Source organism: Coregonus clupeaformis, chromosome 20 (genome assembly GCF_020615455.1).
Source record: "Coregonus clupeaformis isolate EN_2021a chromosome 20, ASM2061545v1, whole genome shotgun sequence".
Classification (NCBI taxonomy): Eukaryota; Metazoa; Chordata; class Actinopteri; order Salmoniformes; family Salmonidae; genus Coregonus; species Coregonus clupeaformis.
Genome location: NC_059211.1, coordinates 55903845 through 55922269, shown reverse-complemented (window position 1 = coordinate 55922269; position 18425 = coordinate 55903845). Strand labels below are relative to the sequence as shown.

General features: G+C 46.2%; 1 protein-coding gene across 2 annotated transcripts in view; it reads right to left on the bottom strand.

Moving 5' to 3' along the window:
- Positions 1 to 331: 331 nt before the first annotated feature.
- LOC121534166 (ras-related protein Rab-6B) overlaps positions 332 to 18425 on the bottom strand; it is a 143329-nt gene continuing 125235 nt past the window's right edge. For both annotated transcript variants that reach the window (XM_041840694.2, XM_041840695.2), the window contains exon 8: positions 332 to 1776. In XM_041840694.2, coding sequence (XP_041696628.1) covers positions 1712 to 1776 — 65 coding nt within the window. In that variant the 3' untranslated portion in view covers positions 332 to 1711. The remainder of the gene's footprint in view (positions 1777 to 18425) is intronic.

The following is an 18425-nucleotide window of genomic DNA, read 5'->3' as shown; positions in this document are numbered from 1 at the left end:
GTTAGGGTAAAGATTAGGTTTAGAATAAGGGTTAGGGTAAGGATTAGTTTTAGAATAAGGGTTAGGGTAAGGATTAGGTTTAGAATAAGGGTTAGGGTAGGGATTTGGGATAGGGTAAGGATTAGGATAAGGGTTAAGTTTAGGGTTAGTAGATAGTCTGTAGATGGACTATCCAAATTAAGAATATGCCTGGTCAAAAGTAGTGCACTGTTTTTTTATATTTTTTTTAGTCATTTAGCAGACGCTCTTATGCAGAGCGACTTACAGTTAGTGAGTGCATACATTTTTCATACTGGCCCCCCGTGGGAAACGAACCCACGACCCTGGCGTTGCAAGCGCCATGCTCTACCAACTGAGCTACAGGGGACTACATTATATAGGGAGTAGGGTGCTATTTGGGATACACACCTAGTCACGATGACACGGATAGTATTCTACAGTGCAGGAGCTACAGGAGTGACAGGCAGTGAGAGAAACACAAACCAGCTAGCGATGTGGAAGCTAGCGATGTGGCAGCTAGCGATGTGGCAGCTAGCGATGTGGCAGCTAGCGATGTGGCAGCTAGCTTGGCAGCTAGCGATGTGGCAGCTAGCGATGTGGCAGCTAGCGATGTGGCAGCTAGCTTGGCAGCTAGCGATGTGGCAGCTAGCGATGTGGCAGCTAGCTTGGCAGCTAGCGATGTGGCAGCTAGCGATGTGGCAGCTAGCTTGGCAGCTAGCGATGTGGCAGCTAGCTTGGCAGCTAGCGATGTGGCAGCTAGCTTGGCAGCTGCCCTCTATGGATGGTTGCATTCTACAGTTGCTATATACACTAGCAAACACACTTTTGACAATGGAAGATGGTCTAAACTCAAGTGTACAAATCCAGTTTCACTCACAGCATTTTGCGAAGTCAAAAAAAAAAAAAAGAATAACGAGAGATTTTCAAACAGTGCATTAAGTCACATGACTAAAGGTCATTTACATATTCAAACTGGTGCATTAAGTCACATGACTAAAGATCATTTACATATTCAAACTGGTGCATTAAGTCACATGACTAAATATCATTTACATATTCAAACTTGTGTACAATAGTAGACACCACAATAGTACCTAAAAAAAAAGGAATAATTGGCATGCGTGCGTTAGATATACAGCGTCCAAAATGGCACCCTATTCCCTACATAGTGAACTACTTTTGACCAGAGCCCTACGGATCACTACATAGGGAATAGGGTGCCCTCTGTCTATCCGTTGGACTGCTTGTTCCATGCAGCTCGTTCCTTCCATCACAATGGTAACCCTATTCCCGTTATAGGGCCCATATGGCCTCTGATCAAAAGTAGTGCACTATATAGGGAATAGGGTGCCATTTGGGACACATGCAAGTGGAGAGCTTGATCATCTGCAACTTTTCTGAGCATTTATTTTAATATACAAAAATACAAAAGAAAAAAAAAATTAACTACCATTCTACTTTTTATCTAAAAAGTATAGTTCACATGTTTGGGGGGTTAAGGGGCTTTTTTTTGTTGATCACTTTGTAAATTTGTAAGACTTTTTGGCAATTCCGTTAATAAAGTACACTATTTTACAACTGAAATGTATGCAACGCTAGTTTCCAACTGATGACCAATATTAAGATGAATTCCAATCTGAAAGCTCAACTGGAGGCAAACCAACACTACAAGCATGTGGTGTAGATGAAGACGCCCAATCCGGTGTTGGGATTAACAGGAGCACCCGCCTTCAGTGGTTGGAGGCTCCTGTGGTTTGTCCAGCTTGATGTCAATCACTGGAGAAAAGACGGTTAAGGAAGCTTTGGAAACACATTTGCAAACAAGTTGACCAGTGGGAGAGACTATAGAGACACAGCTGACCCTTAAACCGACTAGCCAAAATCTAAAACTGACCCTTACCCTAACCAAACACTTAACCCTGTTTTACCCTAACCTTAACCAAACCATTAACCCTAACGTAACCTAATTTTAATACATTTTTAAATTAAATATTGTTTTATTTGTTTATATGAATCCCCATGAGCTTTTGCAGAGGCCCACAAAAAAAAAAAAAAACATGACAAGTAACACAAGTCACACACATTGAAAATACAAGGATCTACAAACAATAATAATTTTAAAAAACAAAAAAACAAAACAATGCAGCAATAAAAAAAATGATGTGTGTGTTAGAGTGTGTCTGTGTGTACGTGTATTTGTGTGTCCCCCTTCAGTCCAAGTCTTCTCCTTGACCAGTAGCTCTAATCAATCCTAAAGCTGGGCAGCAGGTAGCTTAGTGGTTAAGAGCGTTGTGCCAGTAACTGAAAGGTCGCTGGTTCTAATCCCCGAGCCCACTAGGTGAAAAATCTGTCGATGTGCCCTTGAGCAAGGCACTTAACCCTAATTGCTCCTGTAAGTCGCTCTGGATAAGAGCGTCTGCTAAATGACCAATTATTTTTATTATTATTTTAAGCTGGACACCAATGTAACATAATTCTAACAGTGTTTACGTCCCAAATAGAACCCTACTCCCTTCAGTGCACTACGTTTGACAAAAAGTGGTTCACTATATAGGGAATAGGGTGCCATTTGGGATGCTTAAAAAGGTGTTGTCCGAAACTCATGTAGCTTTACTGCCCTCTATTGTCATAATATGGTACTGTTCTAATGTGGACCTGCAGTATGAGCTCTATGACACTAGGTGGTGTTGTTGCTCATACATACGTCTACTACTAAAGCCTTACCTTTCAAGGCAGAAATGCATAAGGGCGTGAACAGGACCATGTATCAACCATCCAACATATTCTCTTCCAGTGGAACACAGAGCTCCTACTTTAAAAGGTTAGGGCTCTATGCAATCTGGATCGCTGAAGCGTTACAGGTTTGCGAGCTAGAAATGTGATGGTAATTTCCGATTGAGCCGAGATATGCAGCGGTTACAGTGAATGGAGCCTCCGCTAACGCGGGAACATTGCCTTTAAATTTCAATCACGCTGTAACTCTGATAGAGCCCTTTAATGTGAGCTTAAAAATCAATGCGGTAAAGAATTGTCTGCTTCCATCTTGTTTACTGTGACAGCCAATAGTGGAACAGAGTAAAAGCATCCAGCTAAAGAGATTTTAAGATACGTCTCTTTCAGTAGATCAGCCACTGCTAGTCAATAAAAACCATTCAATACACGCAGTGAGCAAAGCATCAGCATTCTTCAAGAAAAGACTCAATAAAATAACAAGGAAGTGGACAGACTTCTAAAGCCCCATGGTTGTATTTCATCTGTTCATTAATGACCTCACAGCCACCTCATTCTCCTGTCGCTCTGCCTGTGTCCCAAATGGCACCCTATTCCCTATATAGTTCACTACTTTTGATAAGGGTCCGGTAAAGAGCAAAGGGTTCCATTTGAGACCGAGTCATGTCCCCACAGCAGGATATTTACACACCAAATGGCACGCTCCCTGGAGACCACGGGAATTTAAAGGCAGGGCGCTTTCCAAGGACATGTCGCCAGTGTGTGTGTGTGTGTGTGTGTGTGTGTGTTCATGTGTTGTGTGTGCGTGTTCACGTGTTTGTGCGTACGTGTTCACGTGTTGTGTGTGTGTGCATGTTAACCATTCTGTAGTGAGCATTCTATTGAGGAGGTAGAGAGTCAGGAAGTCATGGTAACCATTCTGTAGTGGGCATTCTATTGAGGAGGTAGAGGGCAGGAAGTCATGGTAACCATTCTGTAGTGGGCATTCTATTGAGGAGGTAGAGGGCCAGGAAGTCATGGTAACCATTCTGTAGTGGGCATTCTATTGAGGAGGTAGAGGGGCCAGGAAGTCATGGTAACCATTCTGTAGTGGGCATTCTATTGAGGAGGTAGAGGGCCAGGAAGTCATGGTAACCATTCTGTAGTGGGCATTCTATTGAGGAGGTAGAGGGCCAGGAAGTCATGGTAACCATTCTGTAGTGGGCATTCTATTGAGGAGGTAGAGGGTCAGGAAGTCATGGTAACCATTCTGTAGTGGGCATTCTATTGAGGAGGTAGAGAGCCAGGAAGTCATGGTAACCATTCTGTAGTGGGCATTCTATTGAGGAGGTAGAGGGTCAGGAAGTCATGGTAACCATTCTGTAGTGAGCATTCTATTGAGGAGGTAGAGAGTCAGGAAGTCATGGTAACCATTCTGTAGTGGGCATTCTATTGAGGAGGTAGAGGGCCAGGAAGTCATGGTAACCATTCTGTAGTGGGCATTCTATTGAGGAGGTAGAGGGCCAGGAAGTCATGGTAACCATTCTGTAGTGGGCATTCTATTGAGGAGGTAGAGGGCCAGGAAGTCATGGTAACCATTCTGTAGTGGGCATTCTATTGAGGAGGTAGAGGGCCAGGAAGTCATGGTAACCATTCTGTAGTGGGCATTCTATTGAGGAGGTAGAGGGCCAGGAAGTCATGGTAACCATTCTGTAGTGGGCATTCTATTGAGGAGGTAGAGGGTCAGGAAGTCATGGTAACCATTCTGTAGTGGGCATTCTATTGAGGAGGTAGAGAGCCAGGAAGTCATGGTAACCATTCTGTAGTGGGCATTCTATTGAGGGAGGTAGAGGGTCAGGAAGTCATGGTAACCATTCTGTAGTGAGCATTCTATTGAGGAGGTAGAGAGTCAGGAAGTCATGGTAACCATTCTGTAGTGGGCATTCTATTGAGGAGGTAGAGGGCCAGGAAGTCATGGTAACCATTCTGTAGTGGGCATTCTATTGAGGAGGTAGAGGGCCAGGAAGTCATGGTAACCATTCTGTAGTGGGCATTCTATTGAGGAGGTAGAGGGCCAGGAAGTCATGGTAACCATTCTGTAGTGGGCATTCTATTGAGGAGGTAGAGGGCCAGGAAGTCATGGTAACCATTCTGTAGTGGGCATTCTATTGAGGAGGTAGAGGGCCAGGAAGTCATGGTAACCATTCTGTAGTGGGCATTCTATTGAGGAGGTAGAGGGTCAGGAAGTCATGGTAACCATTCTGTAGTGGGCATTCTATTGAGGAGGTAGAGAGCCAGGAAGTCATGGTAACCATTCTGTAGTGGGCATTCTATTGAGGAGGTAGAGGGTCAGGAAGTCATGGTAACCATTCTGTAGTGAGCATTCTATTGAGGAGGTAGAGAGTCAGGAAGTCATGGTAACCATTCTGTAGTGGGCATTCTATTGAGGAGGTAGAGGGCCAGGAAGTCATGGTAACCATTCTGTAGTGGGCATTCTATTGAGGAGGTAGAGGGCCAGGGAAGTCATGGTAACCATTCTGTAGTGGGCATTCTATTGAGGAGGTAGAGGGCCAGGAAGTCATGGTAACCATTCTGTAGTGGGCATTCTATTGAGGAGGTAGAGGGCCAGGAAGTCATGGTAACCATTCTGTAGTGGGCATTCTATTGAGGAGGTAGAGGGCCAGGAAGTCATGGTAACCATTCTGTAGTGGGCATTCTATTGAGGAGGTAGAGGGCCAGGAAGTCATGGTAACCATTCTGTAGTGGGCATTCTATTGAGGAGGTAGAGGGTCAGGAAGTCATGGTAACCATTCTGTAGTGGGCATTCTATTGAGGAGGTAGAGAGCCAGGAAGTCATGGTAACCATTCTGTAGTGGGCATTCTATTGAGGAGGTAGAGGGTCAGGAAGTCATGGTAACCATTCTGTAGTGGGCATTCTATTGAGGAGGTAGAGAGCCAGGGAAGTCATGGTAACCATTCTGTAGTGGGCATTCTATTGAGGAGGTAGAGGGCCAGGAAGTCATGTTAACCATTCTGTAGTGGGCATTCTATTGAGGAGGTAGAGAGTCAGGAAGTCATTGTAACCATTCTGTAGTGGGCATTCTATTGAGGAGGTAGAGAGCCAGGAAGTCATGGTAACCATTCTGTAGTGGGCATTCTATTGAGGAGGTAGAGAGCCAGGAAGTCATGTTAACCATTCTGTAGTGGGCATTCTATTGAGGGGGTAGAGGGCCAGGAAGTCATTTTAACCATTCTGTAGTGGGCATTCTATTGAGGAGGTAGAGGGTCAGGAAGTCATGGTAACCATTCTGTAGTGAGCATTCTATTGAGGAGGTAGAGAGTCAGGAAGTCATGGTAACCATTCTGTAGTGGGCATTCTATTGAGGAGGTAGAGGGCCAGGAAGTCATGGTAACCATTCTGTAGTGGGCATTCTATTGAGGAGGTAGAGGGCCACGAAGTCATGGTAACCATTCTGTAGTGGGCATTCTATTGAGGAGGTAGAGGGCCAGGAAGTCATGGTAACCATTCTGTAGTGGGCATTCTATTGAGGAGGTAGAGGGCCAGGAAGTCATGGTAACCATTCTGTAGTGGGCATTCTATTGAGGAGGTAGAGGGTCAGGAAGTCATGGTAACCATTCTGTAGTGGGCATTCTATTGAGGAGGTAGAGGGCCAGGAAGTCATGGTAACCATTCTGTAGTGGGCATTCTATTGAGGAGGTAGAGGGTCAGGAAGTCATGGTAACCATTCTGTAGTGGGCATTCTATTGAGGAGGTAGAGAGCCAGGAAGTCATGGTAACCATTCTGTAGTGGGCATTCTATTGAGGAGGTAGAGGGCCAGGAAGTCATGTTAACCATTCTGTAGTGGGCATTCTATTGAGGAGGTAGAGAGTCAGGAAGTCATGGTAACCATTCTGTAGTGGGCATTCTATTGAGGAGGTAGAGAGCCAGGAAGTCATGGTAACCATTCTGTAGTGGGCATTCTATTGAGGAGGTAGAGAGCCAGGAAGTCATGTTAACCATTCTGTAGTGGGCATTCTATTGAGGGGGTAGAGGGCCAGGAAGTCATGTTAACCATTCTGTAGTGGGCATTCTATTGAGGAGGTAGAGGGCCAGGAAGTCATGGTAACCATTCTGTAGTGGGCATTCTATTGAGGAGGTAGAGGGCCAGGAAGTCATGGTAACCATTCTGTAGTGGGCATTCTATTGAGGAGGTAGAGAGTCAGGAAGTCATGGTAACCATTCTGTAGTGGGCATTCTATTGAGGAGGTAGAGGGCCAGGAAGTCATGGTAACCATTCTGTAGTGGGCATTCTATTGAGGAGGTAGAGGGCCAGGAAGTCATGGTAACCATTCTGTAGTGGGCATTCTATTGAGGAGGTAGAGAGCCAGGAAGTCATGGTAACCATTCTGTAGTGGGCATTCTATTGAGGAGGTAGAGGGCCAGGAAGTCATGGTAACCATTCTGTAGTGGGCATTCTATTGAGGAGGTAGAGAGTCAGGAAGTCATGTTAACCATTCTGTAGTGGGCATTCTATTGAGGAGGTAGAGAGTCAGGAAGTCATGGTAGCCATTCTGTAGTGGGCATTCTATTGAGGAGGTAGAGGGCCAGGAAGTCATGTTAACCATTCTGTAGTGGGCATTCTATTGAGGAGGTAGAGAGTCAGGAAGTCATGGTAACCATTCTGTAGTGGGCATTCTATTGAGGAGGTAGAGGGCCAGGAAGTCATGGTAACCATTCTGTAGTGGGCATTCTATTGAGGAGGTAGAGAGTCAGGAAGTAATGGTAACCATTCTGTAGTGGGCATTCTATTGAGGAGGTAGAGCCAGGAAGTCATGGTAACCATTCTGTAGTGGGCATTCTATTGAGGAGGTAGAGGGCCAGGAAGTCATGGTAACCATTCTGTAGTGGGCATTCTATTGAGGAGGTAGAGAGTCAGGAAGTAATGGTAACCATTCTGTAGTGGGCATTCTATTGAGGAGGTAGAGCCAGGAAGTCATGGTAACCATTCTGTAGTGGGCATTCTATTGAGGAGGTAGAGGGCCAGGAAGTAATGGTAACCATTCTGTAGTGGGCATTCTATTGAGGAGGTAGAGGGCCAGGAAGTCATGTTAACCATTCTGTAGTGGGCATTCAATTGAGGAGGTAGAGAGTCAGGAAGTCATGTTAACCATTCTGTAGTGGGCATTCTATTGAGGAGGTAGAGAGTCAGGAAGTCATGTTAACCATTCTGTAGTGGGCATTCAATTGAGGAGGTAGAGAGTCAGGAAGTCATGGTAACCATTCTGTAGTGGGCATTCTATTGAGGAGGTAGAGGGCCAGGAAGTCATGGTAACCATTCTGTAGTGGGCATTCTATTGAGGAGGTAGAGGGTCAGGAAGTCATGGTAACCATTCTGTAGTGGGCATTCTATTTAGGAGGTAGAGGGCCAGGAAGTCATGTTAACCATTCTGTAGTGGGCATTCTATTGAGGAGGTAGAGGGCCAGGAAGTCATGGTAACCATTCTGTAGTGGGCATTCTATTGAAGAGGTAGAGGGTCAGGAAGTCATGTTAACCATTCTGTAGTGGGCATTCTATTGAGGAGGTAGAGAGTCAGGAAGTCATGTTAACCATTCTGTAGTGGGCATTCAATTGAGGAGGTAGAGAGTCAGGAAGTCATGTTAACCATTCTGTAGTGGGCATTCTATTGAGGAGGTAGAGAGCCAGGAAGTCATGGTAACCATTCTGTAGTGGGCATTCTATTGAGGAGGTAGAGGGCCAGGAAGTCATGGTAACCATTCTGTAGTGGGCATTCTATTGAGGAGGTAGAGCCAGGAAGTCATGGTAACCATTCTGTAGTGGGCATTCTATTGAGGAGGTAGAGGGCCAGGAAGTCATGGTAACCATTCTGTAGTGGGCATTCTATTGAGGAGGTAGAGGGCCAGGAAGTCATGGTAACCATTCTGTAGTGGGCATTCTATTGAGGAGGTAGAGAGCCAGGAAGTCATGGTAACCATTCTGTAGTGGGCATTCTATTGAGGAGGTAGAGAGCTAGGAAGTCATGGTAACCATTCTGTAGTGGGCATTCTATTGAGGAGGTAGAGCCAGGAAGTCATGGTAACCATTCTGTAGTGGGCATTCTATTGAGGAGGTAGAGGGCCAGGAAGTCATGGTAACCATTCTGTAGTGGGCATTCTATTGAGGAGGTAGAGAGTCAGGAAGTCATGTTAACCATTCTGTAGTGGGCATTCTATTGAGGAGGTAGAGGGCCAGGAAGTCATGGTAACCATTCTGTAGTGGGCATTCTATTGAGGAGGTAGAGGGCCAGGAAGTCATGGTAACCATTCTGTAGTGGGCATTCTATTGAGGAGGTAGAGCCAGGAAGTCATGGTAACCATTCTGTAGTGGGCATTCTATTGAGGAGGTAGAGAGCCAGGAAGTCATGGTAACCATTCTGTATTGGGCATTCTATTGAGGAGGTAGAGGGCCAGGAAGTCATGGTAACCATTCTGTAGTGGGCATTCTATTGAGGAGGTAGAGAGCCAGGAAGTCCAGACTGGTCTCATAGACTAGACGTTACATAGTAAATGTAAATCCGGGACACTCCAATTAGTATGATATGTTACGTTTGGTATAGTTCCATAAGACAGAAGGTTACTTAAGGTAAAAACGAATGTAGTGGTTGGTCAGGGTGGATGGGTCAGCGTATAACGCAAACGTCTCGCAACCCGAAGGTTGTGTGTTCAAATCTCATCACAGACAACATTAGCTAATTAGCAACTTTGCAATTACATGCTACTTTGCAACTACTTAGCATGTTAGCTAACCCTTCCCCTAACCCCTGGAGCTAGCTAACGTTATCTTTAGCCACCTAGCTAACGTTAGCTTTAGCCACCTTGCTAATGTTAGCAACAACAAATTAGAAATATGTTTGTCTGCGCTGGTGCTGCAGACAGATATACCCGCTAATACATGAGGACTATTAAAGGGCCAGTGCACTACTTTTGTGAATACATTTTTTTTCTCCAAATAATATATATATATTTTTTTAATATATTTTTTTTTAATTCAGATTTTTCAGGGGGTGCTGAGGGTGCTGCAGCACCCCCTGAAAAATCTGAATTAAAAATAAAACGTACTTCGTCCCCAGGCTCTACTGCTACCGAAAGAGCTGGTGTCAGATCTGACTGACGAATCTGAATGACTGTGACCGCCACGCCGATCTACGTTTTGGAAGCTGAATCGCTGCTTTTCTTTTCCCATAACACCACCCCATAGTTACTGTTGCTATGACAAATGCATGTGTGCAAGGAGGTCGCGGGAGAAGGGGAGTCAGATCGGACAAGGTGCTGCAAGCTAGCTAGCAGTTAATATGATGCTAGTACACTTAGCTAGCTGTGTTAGATAGCTAGCTAGCTAGCAGTTAATATGATGCTAGTACACTTAGCTAGCTGTGTTAGATAGCTAGCTAGCTAGCTAGCAGTTAATATGATGCTAGTACACTTAGCTAGCTGTGTTAGATAGCTAGCTAGCTGGCTATGGTGAGAAGCAACAGTGTCACAGACAGAAGGGGTAACCCAGACAAGTCACAGGGGTTATAAAGCTGGAGCATCCAGCTCAAGCTGCCCACCATCAGACGGGTGAAGATGCTCTCTCATAGGTCTGGAGGTGCACCAACGTGACCTGATTGTCCACCCTTCTCACTGTCATGGATTTTACAACGATGGAAACTCCCTCTATAGCCAATCCAATGTTTATAAATCTATGGCGGGGGGAGAAGGGTGGTGAATCAGGATGCAGATAGTCTCATTCACCCTTCATTTGCCCTTGACCACCTTAGTGCATTAGACTGACCTCTTCTGGAATAGGTGTGACAATAGTGTTGAGTCTAGTTCAGTGTTCCTCATTCTTGGTCCTAATGGGCAACAGTGTGTTAATTGTCATCCCTACCTGTGCTATAACTACTCAATAAGACCATACTTGGGTACATTTAGTGAATTAATGGTTGGAGCGTAAAGTGAACAGTAAGAAAAGTAGTTCATGAGTTGTCCATTGATTATCTGTTTTAGATTTCCATTCATTCTAACCATTGCATAACTTGTGCTCCTTTTTCAAAGGTGGTTCCGGCTGATGACCTGTCCCCATAGGGTGAGAGAAACCGAGGAGGAATATCACTTTGTCCCCAATACTACTGCTACTAATGTTTCTAACTGTACCGATGAGGAAGAAGAGGGTGGAGTTATCCTTTGTTGCTAAACTTTGTTCAATAAAATTTACAGTGCAACTTTGTTACCAGAAACTAGTCACATGTTCAATAAGGTATTCTGCTAATAGAATTACAATATAAAAATGTTCTTGCTTTTCAGAGAAGTTCTGCCAATAATATGCTGGTAATCATTATCAAGGAAACCTAGTTGAACACTTTGTGTAAATGTGACCGAACGCCTTGATTCGGTCCTACGTAGCAAAATGTGAATTTATTTTATTTTATTTTTTACATTGTATAAAAGCAGAGACACAGAGCTAGAAAATGGTATATCATACACTGCATTTAAGGGAACAATGGGAAAGTAATTCTGCTTTGAAAGTTGATAAACTTGTAATCTCACTTTTGAGAAAATGGCCTTTGAATGTTTTGGTACCTACTGAAGAGCTCTTCTTTGTCTACACCCATTCAGCATCATTCACATCCTCTTACACTTAGCCCCACCCATCTCGTTTCGCTCTCGGAGCGTTCAGAGCGCACACTGGACGCTCTGGCCAATGAGTTGGGTTGATCTAAGCATTCTGACCTCACAACGGCAGTCAAGCACCCAAGCTAACTGGCTAACATTGGCTAGCTTGTTAGCTACTTCCAGACACAAATTGGGATTATGGTTCATTGTTTACCTCTGGATAACATGAAAACAGCCTAACCAGCTCTGCTAGGGTGAGTAAAATGGTCAGTGGGGTGTTCTCTAATTTAATGATTATGGTTAATTTAATGAGAGAACACCCCACTGACCATTTTACTTGCCCTAGCAGAGCTGGTTAGGCTGTTTTCATGTTATCCAGAGAGTTGGTGACTAAAACTGTGCTGCTGGCAACAATTTAATTACGCTTTTTTGCCAACATTTACTGACACCGGCCATATTCAACGGGTGTTGTGCATTCGTAAATTAATCAGTTATTCTGTGCTCTGGCATACTCAGACTGAATTTACGAACGCACCCGAAATGGTTACTTGCATAGTGGAGTCTTTTGTTAAGACATGTAGCTAGCTAGCTAGCTAAACAATGAACCATAATCCCAACTCATGACGTTTCTACCCTGCATGAATCTGCAGGTAGCTAACCAGCCAGGTTCAATGTTAGCTAGCTAACATTAGGCTCTAACTAGCCAAGCAAATGGCTCTGAGATACGAATAATAAGATAATACACGTACATTAGCTAGCGAGCCAGCCAGCTAACGTTAGCTAGCTAGCTAACAGTACACCTTAACTTTAAATGAAACCACTTAGTCAAAATTAGAAACGTGTAATATCTGAATATGTAGCTAGCTAGACTATCTTACCCATATCCATCATGCATGATGGACGCGTCTCCCTGTCACAGATGCCATGGTTGCCCTTAGTTTGAAGATGTAATCTGGAGACAGGTGTTTTCTCCATCTCTTTAGCTATCATACTCTAATTCCACTGATTTCAAAACTCGATCCTCCAGAAAGTGGAGAGCAACACTTATGCAGCTCCACTACACAATATTTTAAAAAAAGCCGCGTTAGACAGGATTACCTACACATACTGACCAGCTCAAAAAGAAAGAAGCGTGCTATATGGCAGACCAATCCGAACTCCTCTCTCAGCATGTCCAGCCCAATAATTTCTCAGCCAATCATGGCTAGTGGGAAGGTTGCTGTCTTTTTCTGTGGCTTAACCAACTAGGCTCGTAATTTAACAATTGTATTCGTATTTACAGATGGCATACAAGTTTGTTATTAAGGCACATGAAAGTTCACATGTTCCAGAAGGCATTTCTGCCAAAAAACACATTTTGATTTTTAAAAAATGTTTACGTTCAAATGTCTCTCCTGTGAAATAGTGACCCGCGACATACGCCTAGTTTCCTGAAACGAGTCACAAATTGTGATGTTTCTTGAACGCCAGTGATTCTAAGGACAATAATAAGTGTGTTATCTGTAGGACAATGTCTCTATCACAGGTCACTAATGCTGGAGGGGCAGAGCAGGCAGGTGGGCTTCCTATGTCCTGACACCCTGATGATGCACACAGGTGGACTCTGACAGAGCTCTAGAGTTCCTCTGTAGAGATGGGAGAACCTTCCAGAAGGACAACCATCTCTGCAGCACTGTAGAGTGGCCAGACGGAAGCCACTCCTCAGTAAAAGGCCCATGACAGCCCGCTTGGAGTTTGCCAAAAGGCACCTAAAGACTCTCAGACCATGAGAAACAAGATTCTCTGGTCTGATGAAACCAAGATTGAACTCTTTGGCCTGAATGCCAAGCATCACGTCTGGAGGAAAACTGGCACCATCCCTACGGTGAAGCATGGTGGTGGAAGGATCATGGTGTGGGGATGTTTTTCAGCGGCAGGGACTGGGAGACTAGTCAGGATCGAGGGAAAGATACATGGAGCAAAGTACAGAGAGATCCTTAATGAAAACCTGCTCCAGAGCGCTCAGGACCTCAGACTGGGGAGATGGTTCACCTTCCAACAGGACAACGACCCTAAGCACACAGCCAAAACAACGCAGGAGTGGCTTTGGGACAAGTCTCAATGTCCTTGAGTGGCCCAGCCAGAGCCCGGACTTGAACCCGATCGAACATCTCTGGAGAGACCTGAAGTCCCGTGTAGCTCAGTTGGTAGAGCATGGCGTTTGCAACGCCAGGGTTGTGGGTTCGATTCCCACGGGGGGCCAGTATGAAAAAAATTAATGTATGCACTCACTAACTGTAAGTCGCTCTGGATAAGAGCGTCTGCTAAATGACAAAACATTTTTAAAAATGTAAAATAGCTGTGCAGCAACGCTCCCCATCCAACCTGACAGCTTGAGAGGATCTGCGGAGAAGAATGGGAGAAACTCCCCCAATACAGGTGTGCCAAGCTTGTAGCGTCATACCCAAGAAGACTCGATGCTGTAATCGCTGCCAAAGGTGCTTCAACAAAGTACTGAGCAAAGGGTCTGAACAATAACTATGGGGTGGAGTTATGGGAGAGAAGCAGCAAATCAGCATCCAAAATGTTTGTTTGTGACGCAGATCGGCACGAAGGTTAGATTTGGTAGGCAGTCAGATCTGGCACTGACACCGGCTGGATGGTCCTGATTATGGAGGGGTAGAGGGGATAGAAAGTCATGATTATGGAGGGGGTAGAGGGGCTATAAAGTCATGATTATGGAGGGGGTAGAGGGGCTATAAAGTCATGATTATGGAGGGGGTAGAGGGGCTATAAAGTCATGATTATGGAGGGGTAGAGGGGCTATAAAGTCATGATTATGGAGGGTAGAGGGGCTAGAAAGTCATGATTATGGAGGGGGTAGAGGGGCTATAAAGTCATGATTATGGAGGGGGGTAGAGGGGCTATAAAGTCATGATTATGGAGGGGGTAGAGGGGCTATAAAGTCATGATTATGGAGGGGGTAGAGGGGCTATAAAGTCATGATTATGGAGGGGGTAGAGGGGCTATAAAGTCATGATTATGGAGGGGGTAGAGGGGCTATAAAGTCATGATTATGGAGGGGGTAGAGGGGCTATAAAGTCATGATTATGGAGGGGGTAGAGGGGCTATAAAGTCATGATTATGGAGGGGGGTAGAGGGGCTATAAAGTCATGATTATGGAGGGGGTAGAGGGGCTATAAAGTCATGATTATGGAGGGGGTAGAGGGGGCTATAAAGTCACTGATTATGGAGGGGGTAGAGGGGCTATAAAGTCATGATTATGGAGGGGTAGAGGGGCTATAAAGTCATGATTATGGAGGGGGTAGAGGGGCTATAAAGTCATGATTATGGAGGGGGTAGAGGGGCTATAAAGTCATGATTATGGAGGGGGTAGAGGGGCTAGAAAGTCATGATTATGGAGGGGGTAGAGGGGCTATAAAGTCATGATTATGGAGGGGTAGAGGGGCTATAAAGTCATGATTATGGAGGGTAGAGGGGCTATAAAGTCATGATTATGGAGGGGTAGAGGGGCTAGAAAGTCATGATTATGGAGGGGGTAGAGGGGCTATAAAGTCATGATTATGGAGGGGTTGAGGGGCTATAAAGTCATGATTATGGAGGGGGGTAGAGGGGCTATAAAGTCATGATTATGGAGGGGGTAGAGGGCCATAAAGTCATGATTATGGAGGGGTAGAGGGGGCTAGAAAGTCATGATTATGGAGGGGGTTGAGGGGCTATAAAGTCATGATTATGGAGGGGGTAGAGGGGCTATAAAGTCATGATTATGGAGGGGGTTGAGGGGCTATAAAGTCATGATTATGGAGGGGGGGTAGAGGCTAGAAAGTCATGATTATGGAGGGGGTAGAGGGGCTAGAAAGTCATGATTATGGAGGGGGTTGAGGGGCTATAAAGTCATGATTATGGAGGGGTAGAGGGGGCTATAAAGTCGGCTGATTATGGAGGGGTAGAGGGGCTATAAAGTCATGATTATGGAGGGGGTAGAGGGGCTATAAAGTCATGATTATGGAGGGGTAGAGGGGCTATAAAGTCATGATTATGGAGGGGGTAGAGGGCTATAAAGTCATGATTATGGAGGGTAGAGGGGCTATAAAGTCATGATTATGGAGGGGGTAGAGGGGCTACTAAAGTCATGATTATGGAGGGGGTAGAGGGGGCTATAAAGTCATGATTATGGAGGGTAGAGGGGCTGTAAAGTCATGATTATGGAGGGGGTAGAGGGGCTAGAAAGTCATGATTATGGAGGGGGTTGAGGGGCTATGAAGTCATGATTATGGAGGGGGTAGAGGGGCTATAAAGTCATGATTATGGAGGGGGTAGAGGGGCTATAAAGTCATGATTATGGAGGGGGTTGAGGGGCTATAAAGTCATGATTATGGAGGGGGTTGAGGGGCTATAAAGTCATGATTATGGAGGGGGTAGAGGGGGCTATGAAGTCATGATTATGGAGGGGGTTGAGGGGCTATAAAGTCATGATTATGGAGGGGGGGTAGAGGGGCTATAAAGTCATGATTATGGAGGGTAGAGGGGCTATAAAGTCATGATTATGGAGGGGGTAGAGGGGCTATAAAGTCATGATTATGGAGGGGGTAGAGGGGCTAGAAAGTCATGATTATGGAGGGGGTAGAGGGGCTATAAAGTCATGCTTTCCATTTTGTTTTGTGTTATCAGGGCAGCGAAGGAGGATATAAAAGGTGTATGAGGGCCCTGAGGTGGGCTGCTGTAGCAGACTCCATATTAGCCTCTGCATGTGCTTACTAACGAGACCGGCTGCAGTAGATTATACCGGCAATGTCATAGAACTATTACACACACAAAGGCATTTTCACGTTGACGTTCCACTGACTGTCTGGAGTCACACGTGCCTTATCAGCCAACAGACAGTCTGTTCTTAAAACCATGGGTTGAATGGAGGACATCGAGGATTAAAAATATTTTAAATTCACATATACATGAATTCAAAGACTCTGGTTAAATGTTATAAACAGGTCAAATTAAAGCAAACCAGGGTTTAGCACCCTATCTGGTAGCCTATTCCCTATATAGTGCACTACGTTCGACCAGATCCCTTGCCTCTAGTCAAAAGTTGTGCACTATATAGGGAATCGGGGGGCCTTTTGGGACATATCCCAGGTCACAGGAGGAGTTAGAAGCCAGGCTGTTTTCCTGATTCCTATTAACATGGACGACCCTTTTTCTATCAGAATCCTGCCTTGCTTGGAGAACCACCCTCTTTACTCCACTTTCCCTTTGATCTGTGCTGCTCTGCAGACCAGGGCCTAAAGCCAGAGAAGAGATTACTCCACAGAAACAGAGAGGATGTTTGTGCCTCAGGCCTTGACACCGATAGTAAATCACTCTCCAGGATGACCCCCACCCCATCCCTAACCCCCTCCGCACAAACCCCCATTTAAAAAACGGGCAATTTCAAGATCTGGTCCTCATAGATATTGTCTAAATATCAGCCCCACCCCATTCTCCTGTTCACCTCAAATTGTGCGATTGGACAAAAGCGTAGATCCTAACATAAACAGAAGGGAGAAACGACAATGGAATCGTCAGAGAAAATAACCTAACGTGCAATACATTACATTACATTTACAATACACATTACTATACGTCCTGATTGTCCTCCTTCACAACTTCTGTGCACGTTGCGCGTGTATAAACTATCAAACCCCCCTGGTGGGTTCTTAACGAAACAGCGGAGCTGTCCCTGTGGGACCACTGGGTTTGTGGGTGTGACGGCTATGTGATACACCTCGATAGAGGAGATGCACTGAATATTTATGAAAGTGTATCAGGTTCCTCTGCCAGGCTTCCTCCTGCCCTGTGGTTGGTATGGTAAGAAGAGCCCCCCCACCCACTAGGGAGATCGATACTGTCCAGGGAGCGCTGCAACAACACTGGCTCTGCTCCATTAAAGCAGAGGATGAGTCTCAAATGACACCCTATTCCCTATATAGGTCCTGGTCAAAATAAGTGCACTATATAGTGAATAGGATGCCACTTTGGACGCATTTGGGAGGCAGGCAGAACGTCAGCAGACACAGAACGCCTGGAGAGGAAGGAGAGGAGAGAGAGAGAGAGAGAGAGAGAGAGAGAGAGAGAGAGAGAGAGAGAGGAGAAGTGTCACCCTGTTCCATATATCACCCTGATGACCCGTCATAAAGCAGTGTCCCCTCTCCTCCTCCTCCACCTCATCCCCCTCTCCTCCTCCACCTCATCCCTGACCCTCCTCCTCCACCTCATCCCCCTCTCCTCCTCCACCTCATCCCCCTCTCCTCCTCCACCTCCTCCCCCTCTCCTCCTCCCACCTCACCCCCCTCTCCTCCTCCACCTCATCCCCTCTCCTCCTCCACCTCATCCCCCTCTCCTCCTCCACCTCATCCCCCTCTCCTCCTCCTCCACCTCATCCCCGACCCTCCTCCTCCACCTCATCCCCCTCTCCTCCTCCACCTCATCCCCCTCTCCTCCTCCACCTCATCCCCCTCTCCTCCTCCTCCACCTCATCCCCCTCTCCTCCTCCACCTCATCCCCCTCTCCTCCTCCTCCACCTCATCCCCGACCCTCCTCCTCCACCTTATCCCCGACCCTCCTCCTCCACCTCATCCCCCTCTCCTCCTCCACCTCATCCCCCTCTCCTCCTCCACCTCATCCCCGACCCTCCTCCTCCACCTCATCCCCCTCTCCTCCTCCACCTCATCCACCTCTCCTCCTCCACCTTATCCCCGACCCTCCTCCTCCACCTCATCCCCCTCTCCTCCTCCACCTCATCCCCGACCCTCCTCCTCCACCTCATCCCCTCTCCTCCTCCTCCACCTCATCCCCCTCTCCTCCTCCACCTCATCCCCCTCTCCTCCTCCACCTTATCCCCGACCCTCCTCCTCCTCCACCTCATCCCCCTCTCCTCCTCCCACCTCATCCCCCTCTCCTCTTCCACCTCATCCCCGACCCTCCTCCTCCACCTCATCCCCGACCCTCCTCCTCCACCTCATCCCCCTCTCCTCCTCCACCTCATCCCCCCCTCCTCCTCCACCTCATCCCCCTCTCCTCCTCCAC